Here is a 22,281-nt window from a genome sequence, read left to right on the forward strand (position 1 = left end):
TAGCAAAGTCTTAGAATATTTCCTTCATAATCTCAGTTCATAATCCATTTCTTCTATTTTAAAAAAATTCCCCCCAAATTAAAAAATTTTATATTCCAATTGCATTAGTAAAGCTTAAAGTATTCTGTGTCGAAATTTCAAATAGTACAGAAGTTTCTAGAGCTAAGCACTTAAGTTCCCCATTAATCCTTTTCACCATCCTCAGGATAAACTATACAAAAACTTAGGTGTAGCCTTTTGACTTCCTCTGTCAGCATTTACATACGCGTCTATGAATTTGTATATATTTGTGTTGTGGATCCTTGGGCCACCCTCAGTTTCAATGATTCTCTAAAAGAACTCAAAAAAAGCTTTTACAGTTACAGATGATTATACTGAAAAGATACATATTAAAATCAACAAAGGCAAAAGACACAGAGTAGAGTCAGGAGAGACCAGGCATGTTTCCAGTTGTCCTCACCCAGCAGAGTGGCTTGAATAGCATTTCATTCTCCCAGCGATAAGTGTGTAACAAGGTGGCAACACAGGTGGGAAGTGTTGCCATCCAGGGAAGTTCACATGCACCTTGGTGTCCAGGGCTTTATTGGGAGTCAGTCAACACAGGCATTCAGCATACATGACTGACCTCAGCTATTCAGTCTCCAAAATTCAAACTGGAAGAGCACCCAAGGCCTCGGGAATGTGAAAACACCTGTAGCAGGCTGGATGTTACAGTGCTTCAGAGGTTATCTCCAGGACCAAATCAAGGGCCGGTTCTCCTGAAGACAGGCCTTTCCTTGGAGTGTGCAGAGCTTGGGCAACCCAGGCCTGCTAAGTCAACCCTTTACCACACAGAACCTAATACTCACAGTCATAATTGAGGTCATAGTTTATGGACTTTTCTATAACTTACTAAGTACACTTAACCCAGTACCTTGGAAGTCTATCCCTATCAACATTTAAGTAACAAAAATAGTAAGTGAAAAAATGTTTGAGTGCTTATTCGTGCACTCTACCTGCTCTAAATTCAGTCATGATTTCACAACTTCGGAAGAAACCTATTTGCAGTGTTTTAAATGCTCATGGCTTTTATTGTGCAATCATTCAAGTTACTTCTTTCTTGAATTCCATTTCCCTCTCTGAAGTTCAGCTGTTGTGTTTTTTCTCCTCCCCACTGGTGCCCACATGGTATATGTTTGTTTCCTGCCCTATGTAAATGTATGTAAATGTACTCTCATGTACTTACATTCTTCTCTCTGCAAGCTAGTATGTTCCTTCAAGGTAGGAGAGAATCATATAAAAAGGAGTATTTAGTCCAGTGTCTGACTATAGGTGCATTCACACAGATTGTAGATGGTTCCTGGATTGTGAAATTTGAGGATGTTCTGTTTCTCTTTTGTGAAAGAGTGAACATGTACACAATGAATGATTAGAAGCACAAAGGATATTTTAATTAAAAAAATTAGTTTTTCCTTCAAAGTATAATGCAACACTAATTATACAGAAAGCAGTCAAATGACTGACCATAGGAAAATTATATTATATTTCAAGTATTAACCAGTGATAATCCCTTTAGGAATGAATAGGAATGTTCTGTTTCAGGGATCACTGTCATTCAAGGATGTGGCTATGGTTTTCACGTGGGAGGAGTGGCAGCTACTGGACCGTGTTCAGAAAATCCTGTATCAAGATGTGATGTTGGAAAATTATAGCAACCTAGTATCAGTGGGTAAGCAGAGCTTTCCCAGGGTAATGTAGGCAATCAATTGCCTTTCCTTTCTCAGTGATGAAATGTGTGCAGCCTTTTAAGTACCTTACTGTTTTGAACTTGAGTTTCATACATCATAGATTTTAGTACCTTTTGGTACTAAACTCCAACAGAGTGCTTTTCTTTCACTCCCAGTTAAAGGTCTTTATTTGGCTAAGATCCAATTGTTCAGGCCCTTCAATATAACTTTCCCCATTTTTCAGAGGTACTATTGTCTAAGTATTTGGTTCCATGGATCCACTATAATTTTCCTTGAGTAGGGTATCAAGTTACCAAAGCAGATGCATTCTACCAGTTGGAACGTGGAACACAATGGATAACAGAGGAAGAAATCCAGAGTCAGACTCATCCAGGTGAGTGAAAAACCAACCCTGTGGCATAAATAGAAGTAAACTCCTGTTTGGTCAGAAACAGGGAGGCATCTAAGCTCTGAGTGTGACAGCATGGGGGACATAAGTTCCCACATATATTAATACTGTTTCTACTTTTTTTTTTAAATTTTTTTAAATAGTAGGCTCCATGCCCAGGGTAGAACCCAACACAGGGCTTCCATTCACAACCCTGAGATCAAGATTTGCGCTGAGATCAAGAGTCGGACACTTAACCAACTGAGCCACCTAGGCTCTGCTTGATTCCACTTTTTAATCTCTCCATATTGGGATTCTTTTGTTTCATCTTTAAAAGAACACATTTCGGGGAGTACATGGCTGACTCATTCGGTAGATTGTGTTTAGGGCTGTGAGTTCAAGCCCCATGTTGGGCATGGAGCCTACTTAAGAAAAAAAAAAAAAAGGAGTTCTCAAAAAAATAAAATACATTTCTTTTTTATGTATATGAATCTAATCCCATTCTATTAATCTTGGAATTTGTTCTCCTAATCTTTCTCCCTGGCATCCTCAGTTTATCTGCCTTCTCCTATCCATCCCCATGGTTATAGCTCTCTTTTCTAACACACTCAGCATTCATAAATTGTCCCTCATCTCCACATTCTATAGTTTCTTCCATTTTTTTCCTCTTGCCACTTAGAAATATCTCAGACTTTCACTGTATCCCCAGCCTCATTTACTCTTCATCCTTTGTTATAGAATCCCATTCCTTCTAGTTCATGGTCATTGTGGCTCTCCTTTATAGAAGACACCTGGCAAGTTGATTGTCATACAGACAGGCACCAAGAAAATCAATTCAACCTTAGAACTATGGAGAGTCACCACAAAAATAATGCATTTAGAAAAATATTGTCTCTGAGGCTATACTTTGATGTCCCTTTAGCACAAAGATCCCGTACATTTGACATACTTGGGAAACATTTGAAATCTAATATAGAGTACATTATTCAGAATACAAGCTATGCAAGAAATGAAGTTGAATTTAATGGATATGATGGCTATGATGAAATATTTCTTTATGCTAAGCATGAGAAAATTCATACTGGAGAAAAATACAATGAATATAATAAGCACTTAAAGGTTTTCAGCCATAAGCCACAGCTTATTAAACACTGGAAAACTCAAACAGGAGAGAAACAGGGTAACTGCTGTGACTGTGGGAAAGCCTTTTCCCAGAAGTCAAACCTCATTAAGCATCAGTGAACACACACCAGAGAGAAACCCTATGGTTGCAGCAGGTATGAGAAAGCCTTCAGTCGGAAATCCCATCTCATTTTACACCAGAGAACCCATACAGGAGAGAAACGTATGGATGCAATAAATGTGGGAAAGCTTTTACTGATAAGTCATGCCTTAATAAACATCAGAGAACTCACACAGGAGAGAGACGGTTTGAATGTTGTATATGTCAAAAGCTTCAGCGATAAGTCACAACACATTGCACATCAAAGGACTCATACAGGAGAGAAGCCCTACAGATGTGGTGAGTGTGAGAAAAGCTTCAGCAACAAGTCACAGCTCATTATTCATCAGAGATCTCACACAGGAGAGAAACCCTATGGCTGTGATGAATGTGGGAAAACATTCCCCCTTAAGTTTAGCCTCATTTTACATAAAAAAGCTCACACGGGAAAAACCTTAAGGATGCAATGAATGTGGAAAAGCCTTCATCCAGATATCTGAGCTCATTAGACATCAGAGAACACACACAGGAGAGAAACCTTATCATTGCAGTGAGTGCGGGAAGGGCGTTAGTGTAAAGTCACTCCTAGTACTCACTGGAGAACACATACGGGAGAGAAACCCTACGGGTGCAGTGAATGTGGAAAAACGTTCTCCATCAAGTTTAGCCTCATCCTACACCAAAGAACACATACGGGTGAGAAACATTATGAATGCAGTCAGTGTCAGAAAGCTTTCACCCAAAAGTCACACTTCAGTATTCATCAGAGGTATCACACCGGAGAGAAGCCTTATGAATGCAGTGAATGCCACAAAGCCTTCAGCCGGAAATCCTATCTCCTTATTCATCAGAGAATTCACTCGGGAGAGAAACCTTATGAATGCCTCCAGTGTGGGAAAACTTTCTCTCACAAGTTTAGCCTTATTATTCATCAGAGAATCCATACAGGAGAGAAACCCTATGGATGCAGGGAATGTGGGAAAACATTTCCTATCAAGTTTAGCCTTGTTTTGCATCAGAAGACACATACAGGAGAGCAACCCCATGAATGCAGTGAAATGTCAGAAATCTTTCACCCAGAAGTCACATCTTACTATACATCAGAGAACTCACACAGGAGAGAAACCTTATGAATGCAGTCAGTGTTGGAAAACTTTCTCCCACAAATTCAGCCTCATTTTACATCAGAAAACTCACAGGGGAGAGAAATCATGAATGAAGTAAATATCCAGAAGCTGTCATTGAAAGTGAATAACTGATTATACCAGAGTTTACATACCTTAAGACTACAGATGGGGACACAACTCCCCCAACCCCAGACTCACACCTCATTGCTTATAAGGGAATGGTACTGGGGGGAGCCTGGGAGGCTCAGTCATTAAGTGTCTGCCTTTGGCTCAGGTCATGATCCCGAGGTCCTGGGATTGAGCCCCGTATCAAGCGCCATGCTTCTCCCTCTCCCACTTCCCCTGCTTGTGTTCCCTCTCTCACTGCCTTTCTGTCAAATAAATTTTAAAGAGAGAGAGAGAGAAAATGGTACTGGGTAGAATTTCAAACAGGAGAAAATACCTTCCTCCATATATGTCAACTGAATGTAGCCAGAGGGAATGAATAGGAGAGAACATCTGTGTGTGTCTGAATTGACGGTGAGGATGTTGTTGGCATGAAATCCAGCTACACTGATAACAGAGACTTGACACTGAGGAAAAAATTCTATACTTGAATGAATCTGAGGTATCATCTTTTATGGTTATCATTTTATGAGGGTTGTCATTTCCTGTAGCTGTAACATAGTAAGCAGCATTATGACAAATTTTAAGTATGTAAATAAATATACTTGCAGAAAACAAAGCAAATATTTTATCAGAACTATGTAATATGTGTTTTCTTCTATTTTTATTATTAAAATGATTGTTCATAATTGGGAATTGCATGTGTTAGCATAGCAATTGTGACTCCCTAGTACCCGTACTTCAGAGTACACAACACTTGCCAATAGAAGAATCTGTATTGAATCTTTATATCATTACAGTGCTATATAAGTTGTAATTGAACTACAAGGTTCATTATTTTAGCAAGAAATCTTAATAACATACTGAATATCTCCTGTCACCCATTTCCTGGTATTCGTAAATGGGCCTGGAACGTTCCTTGAGTAAAATGTTTTTTCATCGATTCCAAGATAGAATTTTCTTTCCCCACAGAATTAACAGTGAAGTTAGAATGCAACACACAGTTGGTGACTTGACAGGTTTAAATGGAGAATTCAGTACATAAAATAATGGTGTATCACACAATCAAAGGTATCGTGGGTTGGATGAAATACAGTGGAAATATCTGTAATAAAGAATTTTTTTCTTTTAAATCGATCAGATATTTAGGGTTTGAAGAGAAAGAGTATTCACAAGTTTTATACCCTTTTGAATTCTTAACAGTTTCCAAGATTATCCCTGATATCAGAGGACAGAAATTAAATACTAGCTTTGGTTCTGGTACTGCTTGATTGGACAATGTAACTTGTTCCGATAGTCAAATAAAGTAGGCTTCTATTTCCCCTATACTGTACAAGGTATGCTTCCCTCTCAAAGAGCTTATGTGAAACTTTAGAGCTGTTTTTATGAATCCCTCTCTGGAATATGGCCGCAAAATCTCATAAATTATTTTTCTTAAATGGGGATTAAACTCTTAAGATACAATGAGCTTGGTTTTATTTTTGCAAAAGTAGGTTTCCTTTTCAAGCACATTGGTTTACATTAACATGGGGAAATTGCAACTCTAGCAGGCACCCAGTTTAAGGTGGTTCAATGTATTGGACATGACTCCATGACTTACAGTAACATGAGACTCTGGTAAAGACAAAAGCTACAATATAGCCTGAGAAACAATAAAACACAGGTAAACGTTAAGGTGTTCTGTAACATGCAGGCACAGATTCCAGGGACCTTTTTTAGTCACAGAACACCATCTGTCTCCAAATCATAAGCCACCAACATGTATGTGTGAAATATCTCAGTTTCAGAGAAATCAAGGCACGAGATTACTCAGGGGTCTTTTATACTTACAAGTCACATAGCCAAAACCAGGCTTTGTGAAGAGGGGCAAATCATCCATCTCCATGTTTTCAATAAGCAATGTAGATTAGCTGGTATTGTCCTACATTAAGCAATACAAAACTGCATGAGAGGGGAAAAACAAAACAAGAAGGACTAAGAATAATCCCAAGGACACTGAGAGACTTCCTATCCCAAACCCAGAGTTTTGAAAGTCTTGGGGGTTTGAAGGGTGATAGTGAAATGTCACCTACAGTATGATGTAATGGTTAGCAAAATGAATGCTACTGTTCTACTGTCTGCATTTTCAAAGGATTTGTTCAAGAATGAGTGGAAACTCCATTGTCCTGAATGTAAAGCCTGGGAAGTTGACAAGAGCACTGCTCTTTTGAAGACAAGATTCTTACCTATGAACAGTAAAAGCATATTTTTGAATGAGTTTTCACTGACCTTGACCCTCATGAGCTCCCACCCCAAACCACTTTCCAACAAGAAGGTCACTGTGCCTATAGGGGTTAAGTTTCTCCCCCCCCCTTCCCTTGCCATGTTCAAAACATTAAAGGGGATCTCCTCAGGGCACCTGACTGGTTCAGTCAGTGGAGCAAGCAACCTGATCTTGGGGTTATAAGTTCGAGTCCCATGCTGGGTGTGGAGATTACTTAAAAATACAACTTAAAAAAAAAAAAAAAGGCATCTCCATAGAGGAAGAACCTCCCCACTTCAAAGGCGGGAAACATGTGACTCATCTTTCCTCATCCTTGCCCACTGTCAGCCAAACCCTATTTGCAAGGAAGTAACTGCTATCCTATAATGAGGGTTAGTAAAGCCAACTCTCTTCAAGTTAAATTTTAATTCTAAACCTAAACTTTCATCAATATCTACATGATCATCAATATCTATGAATACATGATGCATCAATATCTACATGATCCTTTCACAGGATCTACCTCTTAACAAACTCACTGGTAATCTGTTATTTGATGTAAGATTTCACTATGATGTAAGATTGGTAGCTCCTGATCATATTGCTGACCCCATCACTTAACCTTACAAGCCACAGCTTGCCTGGGGTGCAAGGGAAGTATAACAATGAGAAAAGACTACTTTGGTTATGGTATCTTTATCTCTTTTTGCCTTGTGTGGAGTTGGTGCAAAAACATGTCAAGACCATGTTAAAAAGAATCAAGTTTTCCATGATTTCTTCTCACTACATGGTACAGGCCCCTTTAAGTTCAGTTCCCCATCCTATCATAATAGGTAACAACCCTAAAACCGGCAGTGAGTCTTCAGGAGATCTGGCATATTGAAGAAATACCTGTAAAGGGCTTATCTGGTGATGGTCTTGTGGACCGTTGAGTGGATTCAGGTGCTCTTGGTATTTTGACATCAAGACTTGTCCTACAATGAGCATCAGATTATATAAACTCAAGGATCACTGGTTTACTTTAAAATCCAGTGATCACAAAAATAATCTTGATGAGATGAAGCCATGTTGTGATGCTGGATAATGGGTACACAGGAATTAAGGATTTTTTAAAAAGATCTATTTTATTTATTTTTAAAAAATTTTTAAAGATTTTTTTTAAAGATTTATTTATTTACTTTAGAGAGCGGGGAGGGACAGAGGGAGAGAATCTTCAGGTAGACTTCCTGCTGAGCTTGGAGCCCAATGCAGAGCTTGATCTCTCTCTCTCTCTCTCTCTCTTTTTTTTTTTTAAAGATTTTATTTATTTATTTGACAGAGATCACAAGTAGGCAGAGAGAGAGAGAGGAAGGGAAGCAGGCTCCCTGCTGAGTGAGAGCCTGATGCGGGCTGGGAAGTCAGGAGTTCTATAATGGAGATTCTAAGTTAGATGTGCTTGTTAGTGTCCAAGCAGAGCTTTCTGCTACAGTCTGATGTATCTGGGAAGTTCAGGGAGAAGTTAAATGTGGAGATAGAAATCTGCATCAGATGAGATCTTCTGGGGAATCGATCCAGATAAAGAAAACAAGAGTTTTGGACAATTAGGGATCAACAGATGAGTGTGTAACAAAATGGTAGGGAGAGAGAACATGATAAACAAGTGTTTCATTAAAGACAAAGTCATAGGGGCACCTGGGTGGCTCAGTGGGTTAAAGCCTCTGCCTTCGGCTCAGGTCGTGATTCCAGGGTCCTGGGATCGAGCCCCGCATCCGGTTCTCTGCTCAGCGGGGAGCCTGCTTCCCCCACCCCCCTTCTTTGCCTGCCTGCCTACTTGTGGTCTCTGTCAAATAAAATATTCCCAAAAAAAGGATCTCAAAAATAAAATATTAAAAAAAAATCTTAAAAAAAAGAAGACAAAGCCATAAACATTGTATTGAGAGTTGCTGATACATCAATTAAGATAAGAACTCAGGAGGGACGCCTGGGTGGCTCAGTTGGTTAAGCAGCTGCCTTCGGTTCAGGTCATGATCCCAGCGTCCTGGGATGGAGTCCCACATCGGGCTCCTTGCTCGGCAGGGAGCCTGCTTCTCCCTCTGCCTCTGCCTGCCTCTCTGTCTGCCTGTGCTCGCTCACTCTCTCTCCGTCTCTGACAAATAAATAAAAATCTTTAAAAAAAAAAAAAAGATAAGAACTCAGGGATAAGGATGTCATTTTTTGTTTGTTCTTCCAAATAACAGATTCTTTCACTTTTCTTTCTATGCTACACAAAAACAGAATATTCCCTTCCTTCGCTGAATTCCCATTATACTTTGTGAACTAGTTGCTCCTAAAGATACTGTATCTTTATGATGTCGAGATAACTAGAGTTCCACTCTTGAGTCAAGGGCCTGTTTTTCATTCCCCCTTGTGCAAGAATAAAATACAGCTCGGTCATCCATTTACTTCTTCATCAAGTGACTGTACAGCGAAGTTGGGGAGAGACCACACTTTTCCATCTGTATCTGTCAAGCTATTTCTTAAATGCCAGGTTTTTATTGAAGGGATTTTCAATATAATCTTACCAATGTTGCTTCCTTGGAAAGTCTGGTTTTATTAGCATTGGTTGAGGGCCTGGACATGTCTTTATGCAAAGCTCCCCAAGAGTGCTATTGTGACCCTCGCTGATGAACTGCAGTCCTAACACACAGTAAAAGAGACTGAAGTTAGTGGGAAACACAGAAATGTTTATCTACAGCCATTCTTCAAAACACATCTAGATTTCTTCAAATTTTCATTTCCTTTGCTTGAGGAAGCAAAGGAAGCCATAAACATTTGCAGCTGCCTACTTTATTGTTTTTGTGTGTTTATTCCTTTTTTTTTTAAGATTTTATTTATTTGACAGAAATCACAAGTAGGGAAAGAGGCAGGCAGAGAGGGAGGAGGAAGCAGACTCCCTGCTGAGCAGAGAGCCCGATTCGGGGCTCCATCCCAGGACCCTGGAATCATGACCTGAGCTGAAGGCAGAGGCTTTAACCCACTGAGCCATCCAGGCGCCCCTCTTGCATGTTTATTCTGTTTCTCTTTCCACCCCTAGAATATGACTTCAGTGATGATAAAGAGTATTTTTGTGTTTCTCTAACACTAGCACCATGCCTGGTATATAGTAGTAGCCAGCGAAGAAGGATGTACTGAATGAGTGAATTGTGTCTGTCTGTATCCCTTCAGGCTTTTTGATCTGATGCTGCCAGTGACTCCCTTGTATTTTACTGTCTCCAATGCCCTACTAATAAAGCAGACAAATCTTGATTCATTGTGAATTAACCGTTTTACACTGATAGCTGTCATCTTTTGATTTGTTTTATATTATTGTGTTTTTAAACATTTCCAACAAATAAGGAATTAGTGTTTAACAAGTACAGTGTTTTTCAGTTGGGGAAAATGAAAATGTTCTAGAGATGAATAGTGACGGCTGCACCACAACGTGAATTTACTTAATGACACAGAACTGTACACTTAAAAATGGTTAAAATGGTAAATTTTATCTTACATGTATTTAATTATAAATCTAAAAGGGTTTTGTTTTGTTTTGTTTTTTACTATTTCTATTTATTTATTTAGAGAGGGAGAGAGAGGGGAGGTGGGTAAGGGATAGAATCTTAAGCAGGCTCCATGTCCAGGGTGGATCCCAACATGGAGCTCAGTCTCACAACTCTGAGATCATGACCTGAGCCAAAATCAAGAGTTGGATGCTTAACCAACTGAGCCACCCAGGCATCCCCCCAATTTTTTTTTAAGAGCTAAGGAATATACAGATATAGATATAGATATACTTGGCATTTCTTTTAGGTTGATATCTTAGGTTTTCCCTTAAAAGCCAGCTATCCCACGGTGTGTGTGTGTATATGTATATATATATATATATATATTAGATTTATTTATTGTAAAGAGCACACAAGAGAGCAAGGGTAGGGAAGCAGGGGCAGAAGGAGAGACAGTCTTTTTCTTTTTTTAAAAATAAATTTATTTTAGAGAGAGAGCATGTGTGCACAGGGGGAGTGGAGGAGAGGGACAGAAAAGCTGACTCCCTGCTCAGCGCAGAGCCTGGTGAAGGGCTTGATCTCACAACCCTGAGATCATGACATGAGCCAAAATCAACAGACTCGTAACCACCCAGGCACCCCAGGGAGAGAGGGTCTTAAGCAAACTCCACACTTAGCTTGGAGCCCCACATGGGGCTTAATCTCACAGCCCTGAGATCACTGCCTGGCTTGAAACCAAGAGCTGGACACTTAACCAACTGTGCTACCCAGGTGCCCCCTCCCAACATACTTTTGGAGTTTTATTCCATATCATGGTCACAGAAGGATTCACTGTTCTCCTCCTTCCTAGAAATTCAGAAAGCTGATGATCATCTGCCTCAGCACTTATAAAACCCAAAAGTGCCAAAGAGGACAGAACAGTGTTATGAACTGAACATATGTGGAAATATTGTTTATCAGAGCAAAAATCTTTTTCCTTTCAGGCCAAACCATGAAAGGTTTTATTTACATGGAAAAACTTTGAAGTCACACTTAGATTTAGTCGACCGAAGTAGAAGCTGTGACATAAAAGAGCCTGCTGGGTATAGCAGAGATGGGAGATCCTTTCTCTGTGCTAATCGCAAGCAAACTCATACTGAAATTAAAGTCCACGAAAGTAGAAGACCGATCAGCACTAAGTCACAAGTCATTAAACATCCTCAAATACACAAAATAGAGAAAGCCCATGAATGTACTGAATGTGGGAAAGCCTTCTTCAAGAAGTCTCAGTTCACAGAACATAAGAGAATTCATACAGAAAAGAAACCCCATGCATGTAGTGTATGTGGGAGAACCTTTTCCAAGAAGTTCAAGCTCACTGAACATCAGCGAACTCACAAAGGAAAGAAAACCTATGAGTGCTGTGAGTGTGGGAAAACCTTCCTCAGGAAATTTCAGCTTACTGAACACCAGAAGACTCATACAGGAAATAAACCACATGGATGCAGTGTATGTGGGAAGGCCTTCTCCAGAAAGTTCAAGCTAACTGAACATCAGAGAACTCATACAGGAGAGAAACCTTATGAATGTACTGAACGTGAAAAGCCTTCTGCAGAAAGGCAGAGCTCATTATACATCAGATAAATGAAAGAGGAGAAAGGCCCCATCAATGCAATGAGAATGGGAAAGGTTTCTCCGGAAAAATCACAACTCATTCTACATCAGAAAACCCACACAAGAGAGAAATCTTATATATGTAGTGAATGTGGAAGAGGCACAATCTCCTTATACATCGGCAAACTCACACTGGAGAGAAACCCTATGGATGCACTGGATGTGATAAGGCCTTCAGCCAGAAGGCATGTCTCATAGCACATCAGCGATTTCATAAAGGAAAGAGTCCTTTTGTACGTACCGAATGTGAAAAATCTGTTCACAGAAGTCAGGACTCACTAAACATCAGAGAATTCACACGGGAGATAAACCCTTTAAATGCAGTAACTGTGGCAAAGCCTTCACTACACAGACAATGCTCACTGTCCATCCAAGAACTCATACAGGAGAGAGACCCTATATGCATGCAATGAGTGTGGGAGAACTTTCTCCCACATGCCATGCCTTGTTAAACATGAGAGAATACACACAAGAGAGAAATATGTAAATTCAGTGAAGGTTAAATATTCTTCCATCGAGGGTCACAGCTTATTAAATACTAGTGAATTCATGTAGGAGAAAAGCCCCGTTAATACAGTGACCGTGCAGATGCCTTCTATGACCCCTCAGACTTCATCAAACATCAGTGGGCTCCTCACAGATAGGAATGCAGTCACAGTGGGACAACCAGTTGTCAGATGTACACCCTCAGGAAATAACGGAGAGTCTGTACAGGAAAGAAGTCATGAATGCAGTGAAGGTGGTCATGCCTTCACTTCAGTGGTCAATTACATCTTATTTTATGTCCCAAAAAACACACAGGAAAAAACTGGTACATTCAATTTGGAAAAGCCTTGAGCAATAATGTCAAGCTGATTATATGGTTATACATAAACAGAAAACCTATGAATACAGAGGCTAGGAAAGCTGTTTTTTGGAAGACAGACCCTGTCTGTCATCAGTGATCACCACAGATCATCAGTGAGCTTATATTGAGTAGAAATATGACAGTGGAAAAGTCCTTACCCTGGATGTGTCAGTTCATGCTAGAAGGCAGTGAATGTGGCAGGGTTTTCAGTGGTACATTCTGCCTCATCCATTAGCAGATGAAATCACAGAAAAAAATGCCGTTAATGCACTAATTGTGGGATACCTTTAACAAAAACTAAAGTTTCCACCCAAGAAGGCTTGTGAAAATGAGGAATGTTTGAGAGCTATATGTACCTTTTTCAACTTGATCTGTATATATTTTTTAAAGATTTTATTTATTTATTTGACAGAGAGAAATCACAAGTAGATGGAGAGGCAGGCAAAGAGAGAGAGAGAGGGAAGCAGGCTCCCCACTGAGCAGAGAGCCCAACGCGGGACTCGATCCCAGGACCCTGAGATCATGACCTGAGCCGAAGGCAGTGGCTTAACCCACTGAGCCACCCAGGCGCCCCAATCTGTATATATTTTTTAAAGATTTATTTATTTATTTTACAGACAGAAATCACAAGGAGGCAGAGAGGCAGAAGAGAGAGGAGGAAGCAGGCTCCCCGCTGAGCAGAGAGCCCGATGTGGGGCTCGATCCCAGGACCCCGGGATCATGACCTGAGCGGAAGGCAGTCTTTAATCCACTGAGCCACCCAGGCGCCCCCAAATTGACCTGTATACTGTGTGACACACCTGATGGGCATTTTCAGACAGGATACCTTGAACCACATTCCCAATTACCATGTTTTTGTTTTTGTTTTTGTTTTTAAGATTTTATTTATTTGTCAGAGAGAGAGGGAGCAAGCACACAGGCAGACAGAGTGGCATGCAGAGTCAGAGAGAGAAGCAGGCTCCCTGCCGAGCAAGGAGCCCGATGTGGGACTCCATCCCAGGACCCTGGGATCATGACCTGAGCCAAAGGCAGCAACTTAACCAACTGAGCCACCCAGGCGTCCCCCCAATTACCATGTTAATGGTAATTTAGAGGAGATAGTCTCTGCCCTACATCACTGGTTAACATTATCACATTATATTCACTTTTCCCATTTGTGCATTTTTTTTTTCTAAAATTATATTCAGGGGCGCCTGGGTGGCTCAGTGGGTTAAAGCCTCTGCCTTCGGCTCACCTCATGATCCCAGGGTCCTGGGATCGAGCCCTGAGTTGGGCTCTCTGCTCAGCAGGGAACCTGCTTCTCCCTCTCCCTCTGCCTGCCTCTCTGCCTACTTGTGATCTGTCTGTCAAATAAATAAAAAAAAAATCTTTTTAATAAATAAATAAATAAATAAAATTATATTCAGCTCCCACCCAATATCCTGTGATGGTTAGCTGCTGCATTTCTTTGGCTCTAGGTTTAAGTATTATTTTAGGCAACTGAAGTCCTTCAAAAATGAATATATAAAACTCATGAATAAAACTTAATGTCCTTGAATGAATTTAAATTGATTTAAAAATAAGACCAAGCATTATACAACATCATAAAAGTGATTTTTAAAATTTTCTAGATTTGAAAAGGTAGAAAAACCATGTTTGCAAAATGAACTAAAAGCCGAAGGACAATTAGTAATTTAAACCAATACAATAAATAACAAAATACATTCCAATACAGCTCTTGGTAATATTTATTTATTTATTTATTTTTATTTATAAAGATTTTATTTATTTATTTGACAGAGAGAGATCACAAATAGGCAGAGAGACAGAGAGAGAGATGAGGAGAAGCAGGCTCCCCGCTGAGCAGAGAGCCCAATGCGGGACTCGATCCCAGGCCCCTGGGATCATGACCTGAGCTGAAGGCAGAGGCCCAACCCACTGAGCCACCCAGGCGCCCCGGTAATATTTTTTTAAAACATGAAAAAGTAACGTAAGCAATTTGAATACAAATTAAGATGACTATTTCCATCCTAGTTCTCCTCCTCCCTGGATTATTAAAATTATTATTCTCAGAATGCTGGGGATCTGAAGTTCTAAACTCATATATAATTATCCAGTTGCATTCTTCCCTTAGAGGTTGTACCCTGTCTAGCCCTATCTTTTGTCTCATTGATGGAACCACCCAGACATTCTTCCCGGCATGTATTCCCATTCCAACTCGGAATCCTGGGTCCTACAACATGAAGAGAAAAATAGATCTTCACAGAATCAACCCTGGCCTGGTTCCAAGAGGACAGACTTTGAACTGGACCTGGAGTAGGCTGAATCCAGAGCTACACTGGAATACAGAGGCCTGTAACCAGCCTGGAAAATATTTTCAGAATCTAGTAGGTGTAATTTTTTAAGTAGGCTTCATGCCCAGTGTGGAGCCCAGCATGGGGCTTGAACTCAGGACCTTGAGCTCAAAAGTTGGGACACTCAACCAACTGAGTCACCCAGGCATCCCTGATATGTATAATTAATTGAATGTAGTCAGGGGTAATGATAGGGGCTGGCATAAAACTGATACAGGATTCAGACCAAGTCCCCTGCTGAAAAACCGCAATCTCAAAAAGGGCATTAGATTAGGTGTTAGGGAGGGCACCTGGATGGCTCAGTTGGTTAAGCAACTACCTTTGGCTCAGGTCATGATCCCGGAGTCCAGGGATCGAGTCCCTCATTGGGCTCCCAGCTCCGCAGGGAGTCTGCTTCTCCCTTTGACCTTCTCCTCTCTCATGCGCTCTCTCACTGTCTTTCTCTCAAATGAATAAAATCTTAAAAAAAATAAAATAAAATTTTATATATATATATATATATATATATATATATATATATATATAGTGTCAGGGGGAAACTAAAGTAGAGGACTCTTAGTAGGTGAGGTATTTTAATGGCAGTTAGACAGGTGATTTTTTTTTTTAAGATTTTTTTTTATTTGATAGACAAAGATCACAAGTAGGCAGAGAGGCAGGCAGAGAGAGAAGGGAAACAGTCTTCCTGCTAAGCAGAGAGCCTGATGCAGGGCTCAATCCCAGGACCTTGAGATCATGATCTGAGCTGAAGGCAGAGGCTTAACTCACTGAGCCACCCAGGTGCCCCTAGGTGATTTTTTTTTAAATCAATGACATAAGTCCCACTAGAATCACTTGGAGAGAACATCTTAATTGTTTTAAAGATTTTGATATGGAATATAAAGACTTTGGGTCATGTATAAACGTAATGTTTATATTGTATCAATTTCAATATAAAGCATATATAAAGCAGATTACAATAACTCTACATGTTTATGCTCAAGTATAAGGTCTCGAATGTAAGTTATACACTGTAAAAGTTAGACTAGCTTCCTGAGGGTAGGAAACTTGTTAACCGCTATATACAAGATGTCTAGAAGAATATGCAATACAGAGTAGGCACTTGATAAATACTAAATATTTAATTAATATTAAATTGAAATATTAATTGAATTTCATTCAATAAGCAATCTAGTCTTAACTAAGATTTAAAACAGGGCCAGGAAAAAATTAACTAACTCAATTAAACAGGGCCAGAGAGAACCAAACTGCAAGTAACCTCAATGTATCCCAAAACAAGCTTTAAGAATACCGGAGGGCAAAAATATCCTGATCTCTCTGGCTCTCCTCACTCCCACATGATAAAGTTGACAGTGTTTGTCATCCAACCAAAACCTATCGGGCAGGAAAATATGATCAGTGTTGAAAGAAACCAATGAGAAGTGACTAAAACTGACATATATGCTAGATTGAGCAAACAAGGACATTGTAACTATATAAATAGTTATAACTGTATTCTATCACATCAAAAACATAGAGGTATGATTAATATATTAATAAGAATGTACTGGTTTATAAGATATGTTTTACTTCATATTTTATAAGCCCTCCCAGAATACTGTTGTTTATTCACTATCTTGATCAGAGAGTGGAGAGCAGTTAGCAGTTTCACTAGGCATTCCTCACAATGATACCTCCTACCACCCTGGCTAAGAACTCAAGGTTTTTCTCTTTTGTATAAGTTCAGCTTCTCTAAGCATAATTTTTTCTCTTTTTAATAAAAGCTTCTGTTCTCTTTGTAGTTGAATTTGTACTTGAGTTTCTTTTGTCTTGTCATTAAATTCACTGACCTTTCCTTTTGCAAACACAAGTAGGTTAAAATACGGTTCCTAGGTTTTAGACTCACCTCACCCACCCTAACCTATTTTTCATTTTGGATCGTTTCTATTGCTGTCTTTTAAAGTTCACTGAATTTTTTCTTATACAACATCTAATCTACTATTAATTCCATCAAAGTATGTTTTATCTCAGAAGTTGTAGTTTTTATCTCTAGAAACTTGGTTGGGGCCTATCTTTTTATAGCTTTCATATCTCTATTTAATATGCCTTAATTTTTAAAAAGTTTTTAAAGTAATATCTACATTCAACATGGAGCTTGAACTCACAACCCCAACTGAGCCAGGCAGGTGCCCCAACATGGTTTACTTGTAACCTGATATTTAAAATGAGTTTCTAGCGGTGCGTGCGTGACTCAGTCAGTTAAGCATCTGCCTTCTGCTCAGGTCCTGATCCTAGGGTCCTGGGACTGAGGCCCGCATTGGGCTCCTTGCTCAGTGAAGCCTACTTTGTCCCCTCCCTCTTCCTCTGTCTGCTGCTCCCCCTGCTTGTGCTGTCAAATAAAATCTTTAAAAAATAGTTTCTCGGGGGCGCCTGGGTGGCTCAGTGGGTTAAAGCCTCCTCTTTCAGCTCAGGTCATGATCCCAGGGTCCTGGGATCAAGCCCCACATCGTGCTCTCTGCTCAGCAGGGAGCCTCCTTCCTCCTCTCTCTGACTGCCTCTCTGCCTATTTGTAATCTCTGTTAAATAAATAAAATCTTTAAAAAAAAAGTTTCTTGTAGGCAGCATGTAGTTGGACCTATTTTATCTAATTGATAATCTCTTTTTACTGAGGTATTTAGATCATTCATAATTACAGTGGTGTTATTTATCCCAGCTGGTTTTGCTCCCCCTTTTTGTCATTTTCTACCTTCTTTTGGAGTAACTTTTTTTTTTTTAAATTTATTTATTTCAGGGGTGGGGGGGTGAGACAAACTCCCCACTGAGTGGGGAACCCAACACAGGGCTTGATCCCAGGATCCTGAAAACATGACTTGAGCTGAAATTGAGTCTCAGAGGCTCAACTGACTGAACCACCCAGGTGCCCCTGGAGCAATTATGTTTTATGATTATCTCCATTGCTGGCTTTTTACGCATAACTTTATTATTTAAGTGGTTCCTTTAGAATTTGTAGCATGCATCATTCATTTATCGGTGTATCTTCAAATTATTATACCTTCTCATGTATAGTACCAGAGTCTTATATACCAATTTTCTATAGCCAAATCAGCTTCTTTGAAGAAATTATCTTCTGGATGCTCCTAGGATATATTTTTAGTGGATGGGTAAACTGGCTTTACATGATAATTACACATTAACATTCCTAACTCCATATACTTTTGGAATCTTTACAAAATATAAAGAATTTTCTCGCATTTAAACTTCAGTGTATGCCACCTTTTTTATTCCTGTTTCAGTCAACTAACCAAGTAAACTGTAGAGCCATTCTAACTGAGCTCAAACATTAAAGCCAGAAGTAATTCATGGACAGCCCATATTGTTAAATTTGTCTGATCCAAATTTTTATTCCTTCTACCATTGCTGCTGCCCCTCGGAACAACTTGTTACTTAAACTGTAACCCCTGGAGGATTTTATTAGTTGCCAAGCACATTTAGATATGGCCTTAAGAAACACTGATACTGACAACAGGTCTTTGGGGAGAAGGACGATGTACGACCATGAAGCTGGGCAGCTGGGGATGCCTGACTCGCTCAGGGCGGAACACCGCCCCTTCACAGAAGCCGGGCAGCCGGGAACGCCCATCCCACCCAGGGCGGAACACCGCCTGCTTCAGGGAAGCCAAGCACCTGGGAACGCAGGGTCAGCTCAGGGTGGCTCCTTTCTCTTCCCAGAAGTGCTCGTTGTTAGTTGGATGAGTCCTTTGAATGTGCTTGGTTAACTATAAGCTTTATCCTCCTTCTTGCTTGTCTGCAAGATGGGATTAACGTTTGACCTTCATCAATCCTTCTGTTGGCTATTGTTTTCTATCCAATAAAAGTGAGACTGTAGAGTAGCTCGTGGCAGCAGTCCTTTTTGACTGTTGTCCCTTGCTCCCAGTCTTTTGCAGCTGACTTGTTTGTGTCTAATTCTTCTCTCGTGGTCGACTGGAAGCGGCATACCATAATTCCACAAATGTTTCCCAAGATTTTTTTTTTCAATGATTTTATTTATTTGACAGAGATCACAAGCAGGCAGAGAGGCAGGCAGAGAGGAACGGAAGCAGGCTCCCCGCGGAGCAGACAGCCCAATGTGGGGCCTGATCCCAGGACCCTGAGATCATGACCTGAGCCGAAGGCAGAGGCTCCAACCCACTGAGCCACCCAGGCGCCCCCAAGATTCTTTTTATATAATAAATAAATTTATATAAAAAATGAATACTTCATGACTAACTGGGTTTACCAAAAGAATGCAAAAAAAATTTTTTTTAGAATGCCAATTTTTTAAGCAATGTAATTCACCGCTGTACTAGACTGCTTTGGCTGTCATAAAAAATACTAGAGTGGGTGTTTGAAACAACAGAAATTAATTTTCTCACAGTTCCAGAGGCTAGAAGTCCACAATCAAGTTTCCAGCAGATCTGATTTCTGGTCAGTACTCTTCCTGGCTTACAGACATCTGGCTGCCTTCTCACCATGTGAGAAATGCAAGGCATTTCTGCAGTTTGTCTGCACAAAGAAAGAACTCTCTGGTGTCTCTTCCAATAAGGACACTGAACTTACTGGGATCAGAACCCCACACTTAGGATCTCATTTAACTTTAAATACTTCCTCCATGGTCCCACCTCCAAATATAGCAGGGTGTTAGGGTGTTCTACATGTGAATCTGAGGAGACACAGATTTTACCCTGAGGCAAAATTTCTCTCTAGCTGTGAACATGTAAAATTAGAGAAGTTACTCATTTTGAAAATACAATGGTAGGACAGGTGTAGCATAGACACTTCCGTTCCAAGAGAGAAATTAGGAGGAAGAAAGGGGTATGGGTCCCTTAAAAACCCAAAACCTAGTATAGCAAATTCCATTAGATCTTAAGACTTAAGCATAATCATCTTTGGTTACTTATCTTCAGTTATGTCAGGCTGCCAGGCATTGTAGGTCACGTTGTAGGTGGGAATCATAACACTCTTAAAACTTTATATTCAAACCTGCAATTTTACGTTCTGCAAAGCTCCACCAAGGATATTTTTGCCTGCATTTACAATTTTTGTATCCCTAGCATGCAGAACAGCGTTTGCCACCTGCATCTTATAAACATCCGGATGAATGAATAAGCCCTTTAATTGAAAGGCGCTCTAAGCCTGGTTGTGACGGAGTTTCGCACTGGAAGCTCATCAGTTTAATTAGCTGGGCTGCAATATTGAAGAGAACCACTTCCTTTACTCAAAGGGTTTTTTGTTTTTTTTTTAAGATTTTATTTATTTATTTGACAAAGAGAGTAGGCAGAGAGAGATGGGGAGGAAGCAGGATCCCTGTTGAGCAGAGCGCCCGATGTAGGGCTCGATCCCAGGACTCTGAGATCATGACCTGAGCCAACGGCAGAGGCTTAATCCACTGAGCCACTCAGGTGCCCCTCAAAGGGTTTTTTGTTTTTTGTTTTGTTTTAAGATTTAAAAAATTTAAGTGCAATCTACCACCAGCCACCCCAAGATCAAGAGTCAAAGGCTCTATGACTGAGCCAGCCAGGGACCCCTCAGAGCTTTTGATTCAAGGTATTTTTCACCGTTAGAGAAAAGCCGCGTCTTTGACTCCCGCCACCGTGGGAGAGTCCAGCTTCTCTATGAGGTCTGCCGCCTGTTGACCCCCATCAGCCCTGTGACCCGTTTTCACCCACACGAATCATACCAAGAGCCTTTTCTAACCCCGTTTGCCCACTCTGACCAATGCCTTTTCCCGCGGTTCTCTGAAATCTAGCCGGGCCGCAAATGCCGCTTTCTCCACAAAGCCCCCTCCAGCCAGCATTCCCAGGATACTAACCCGTTCCCCTCCAACTGTTGCTCCGGCTCGGCTCGAACTCCCTCCCCTGTGCACTTCCACGCGGGTCGCGCGCACTTAGCTTCTCCCCGTCCTTTAACTGAAAGCTCCTTAAAGCCCGCGACCATCTCGGCGGATCCTGAGGAGAGACGTGGCAGGCCTGAGTTTCTCAGGAGCTAAGCAGTATATGCACCGCCTCCGGTGAATGTTACAAATTCGGGGTCCAAAGGCTAAAAGTGGTCCGGAAATAAAGCGTTTTCAATAGCTTCTCACCGTCTAGAGCCTTCCAGAGAAAGGCGCAAAGCGAGAACACGCCCGCCTCGGAGGACTCTGCGGGGAAACCGCCGCTCTCTGCAAACAGCCTGGCGTCCGCACTGCAATATGACGTCACAGAGGCCGAGCCTAGGGCCAGTTTCAGGATCTCCGGAACCACGCGCGTTGGCCCTCGTCGGCCGCCATCTCGGTGCTTCTGAGGGTCTGTCAGTAGCTGAAGAGGGCCTCGGGGGCCGTAGACACGGAGGGAAAGTGTTTGAAGTGGTACGGTGATCTGTGTCCAGCGGTGAAGATCGAGGCTATCGCCAGGTCAGTGTCGGTTCTGGGAGTGTTTGGGGGCCAGGGAGAGCGCGTTGGGTTTTGGATTTTTTTTGGTTTTTGTTTTGTTTGTTTTTGTTCCGGAGCGCGTGGGGGTTGTGTTGAAGGATCATTTGGGCGTTCCCTGGGGGCGGGGGGAGCTTGTGAGGTTCTGTGTTGAGACGAGAACTTGGGGAGAGTAGCGGTTTGGGGTGTCTGGTGGGGGGAAGCGGAGGTCGTGTCCGTGTTGGGGTCGGCGTTTGGGGAGTTCGGTTGTTGATGCTGAGCACATCCTTAAAGTGGGTTTCTGGCCTCTTGCGCCCATGTTTACTGTATATTCTCTCTCTCTCTCTCTCTCTTTTTTTAAAGATTTTATTTATTTATTTTTAAGATTTTATTTATTTGACAGACAGAGATCACAAATAGACAGAGAGGCAGGCAGAGAAAGAGGAGGAAGCCCGCTCCCTGAGGAGCAGAGAGCCCGATGCGGGGCTCGATCCCAGAATCCTGGGATCATGACCTGAGCCGAAGGCAGAGGCTTTAACCCACTGAGCCACCCAGGCGCCCCAAGATTTTATTTATTTATTTGGCAGAGATCGCAAGTAGGCAGAGAGGCAGGCAGAGCAGAGAGCCCCATGCGGGGCTCAATCTCTGGACTCTGGGATCATGACCTGAGCCAAAGGCAGAGGCTTTAACCCACTGAGCCACCCAGATGCCCCTACTGTATATTCTTGCAGAAGATGTGTTTCATTTTTATTTCCGACAGATGT

The 22,281-nt window shown here is 41.2% G+C and overlaps 3 protein-coding genes and 1 pseudogene across 7 annotated transcripts in view; all 4 read left to right on the forward strand.

Annotated features, from left to right (window-relative positions):
* The first annotated feature begins 1,608 nt into the window (after positions 1-1,608).
* Positions 1,609-5,173, forward strand: LOC123391219 (zinc finger protein 615-like). The gene is given in 5 exon segments (XM_045077280.1): positions 1,609-1,708; positions 2,008-2,100; positions 3,017-3,274; positions 3,896-4,374; positions 4,376-5,173. Coding segments are annotated over 5 exon segments (1,086 nt in total). The 3' UTR covers positions 4,532-5,173.
* A 4,724-nt stretch (positions 5,174-9,897) lies between these two features.
* Positions 9,898-11,924, forward strand: LOC123391220 (zinc finger protein 613-like). The gene is made up of 2 exons (XM_045077281.1): positions 9,898-9,904; positions 11,189-11,924. The coding sequence occupies exons 1-2, from the start codon at positions 9,898-9,900 to the stop codon at positions 11,908-11,910; spliced, it is 729 nt and encodes a 242-aa protein (XP_044933216.1). The 3' UTR covers positions 11,911-11,924.
* A 105-nt stretch (positions 11,925-12,029) lies between these two features.
* On the forward strand, positions 12,030-12,777 carry LOC101680491 (annotated as a pseudogene).
* Positions 12,778-21,397: 8,620 nt separating this feature from the next.
* ZNF577 (zinc finger protein 577) overlaps positions 21,398-22,281 on the forward strand; it is a 37,894-nt gene continuing 37,010 nt past the window's right edge. For all 5 annotated transcript variants that reach the window (XR_001177645.2, XR_001177648.2, XR_006605896.1 and 2 more), the window contains exon 1: positions 21,398-21,523. The gene's annotated coding sequence lies outside the window, so the exon portion shown is untranslated. The remainder of the gene's footprint in view (positions 21,524-22,281) is intronic.

This window comes from Mustela putorius, unplaced genomic scaffold (assembly GCF_011764305.1).
Source record: "Mustela putorius furo isolate JIRA1106 unplaced genomic scaffold, ASM1176430v1.1 tig00000196_pilon_pilon_pilon, whole genome shotgun sequence".
NCBI classification, from domain to species: Eukaryota; Metazoa; Chordata; class Mammalia; order Carnivora; family Mustelidae; genus Mustela; species Mustela putorius.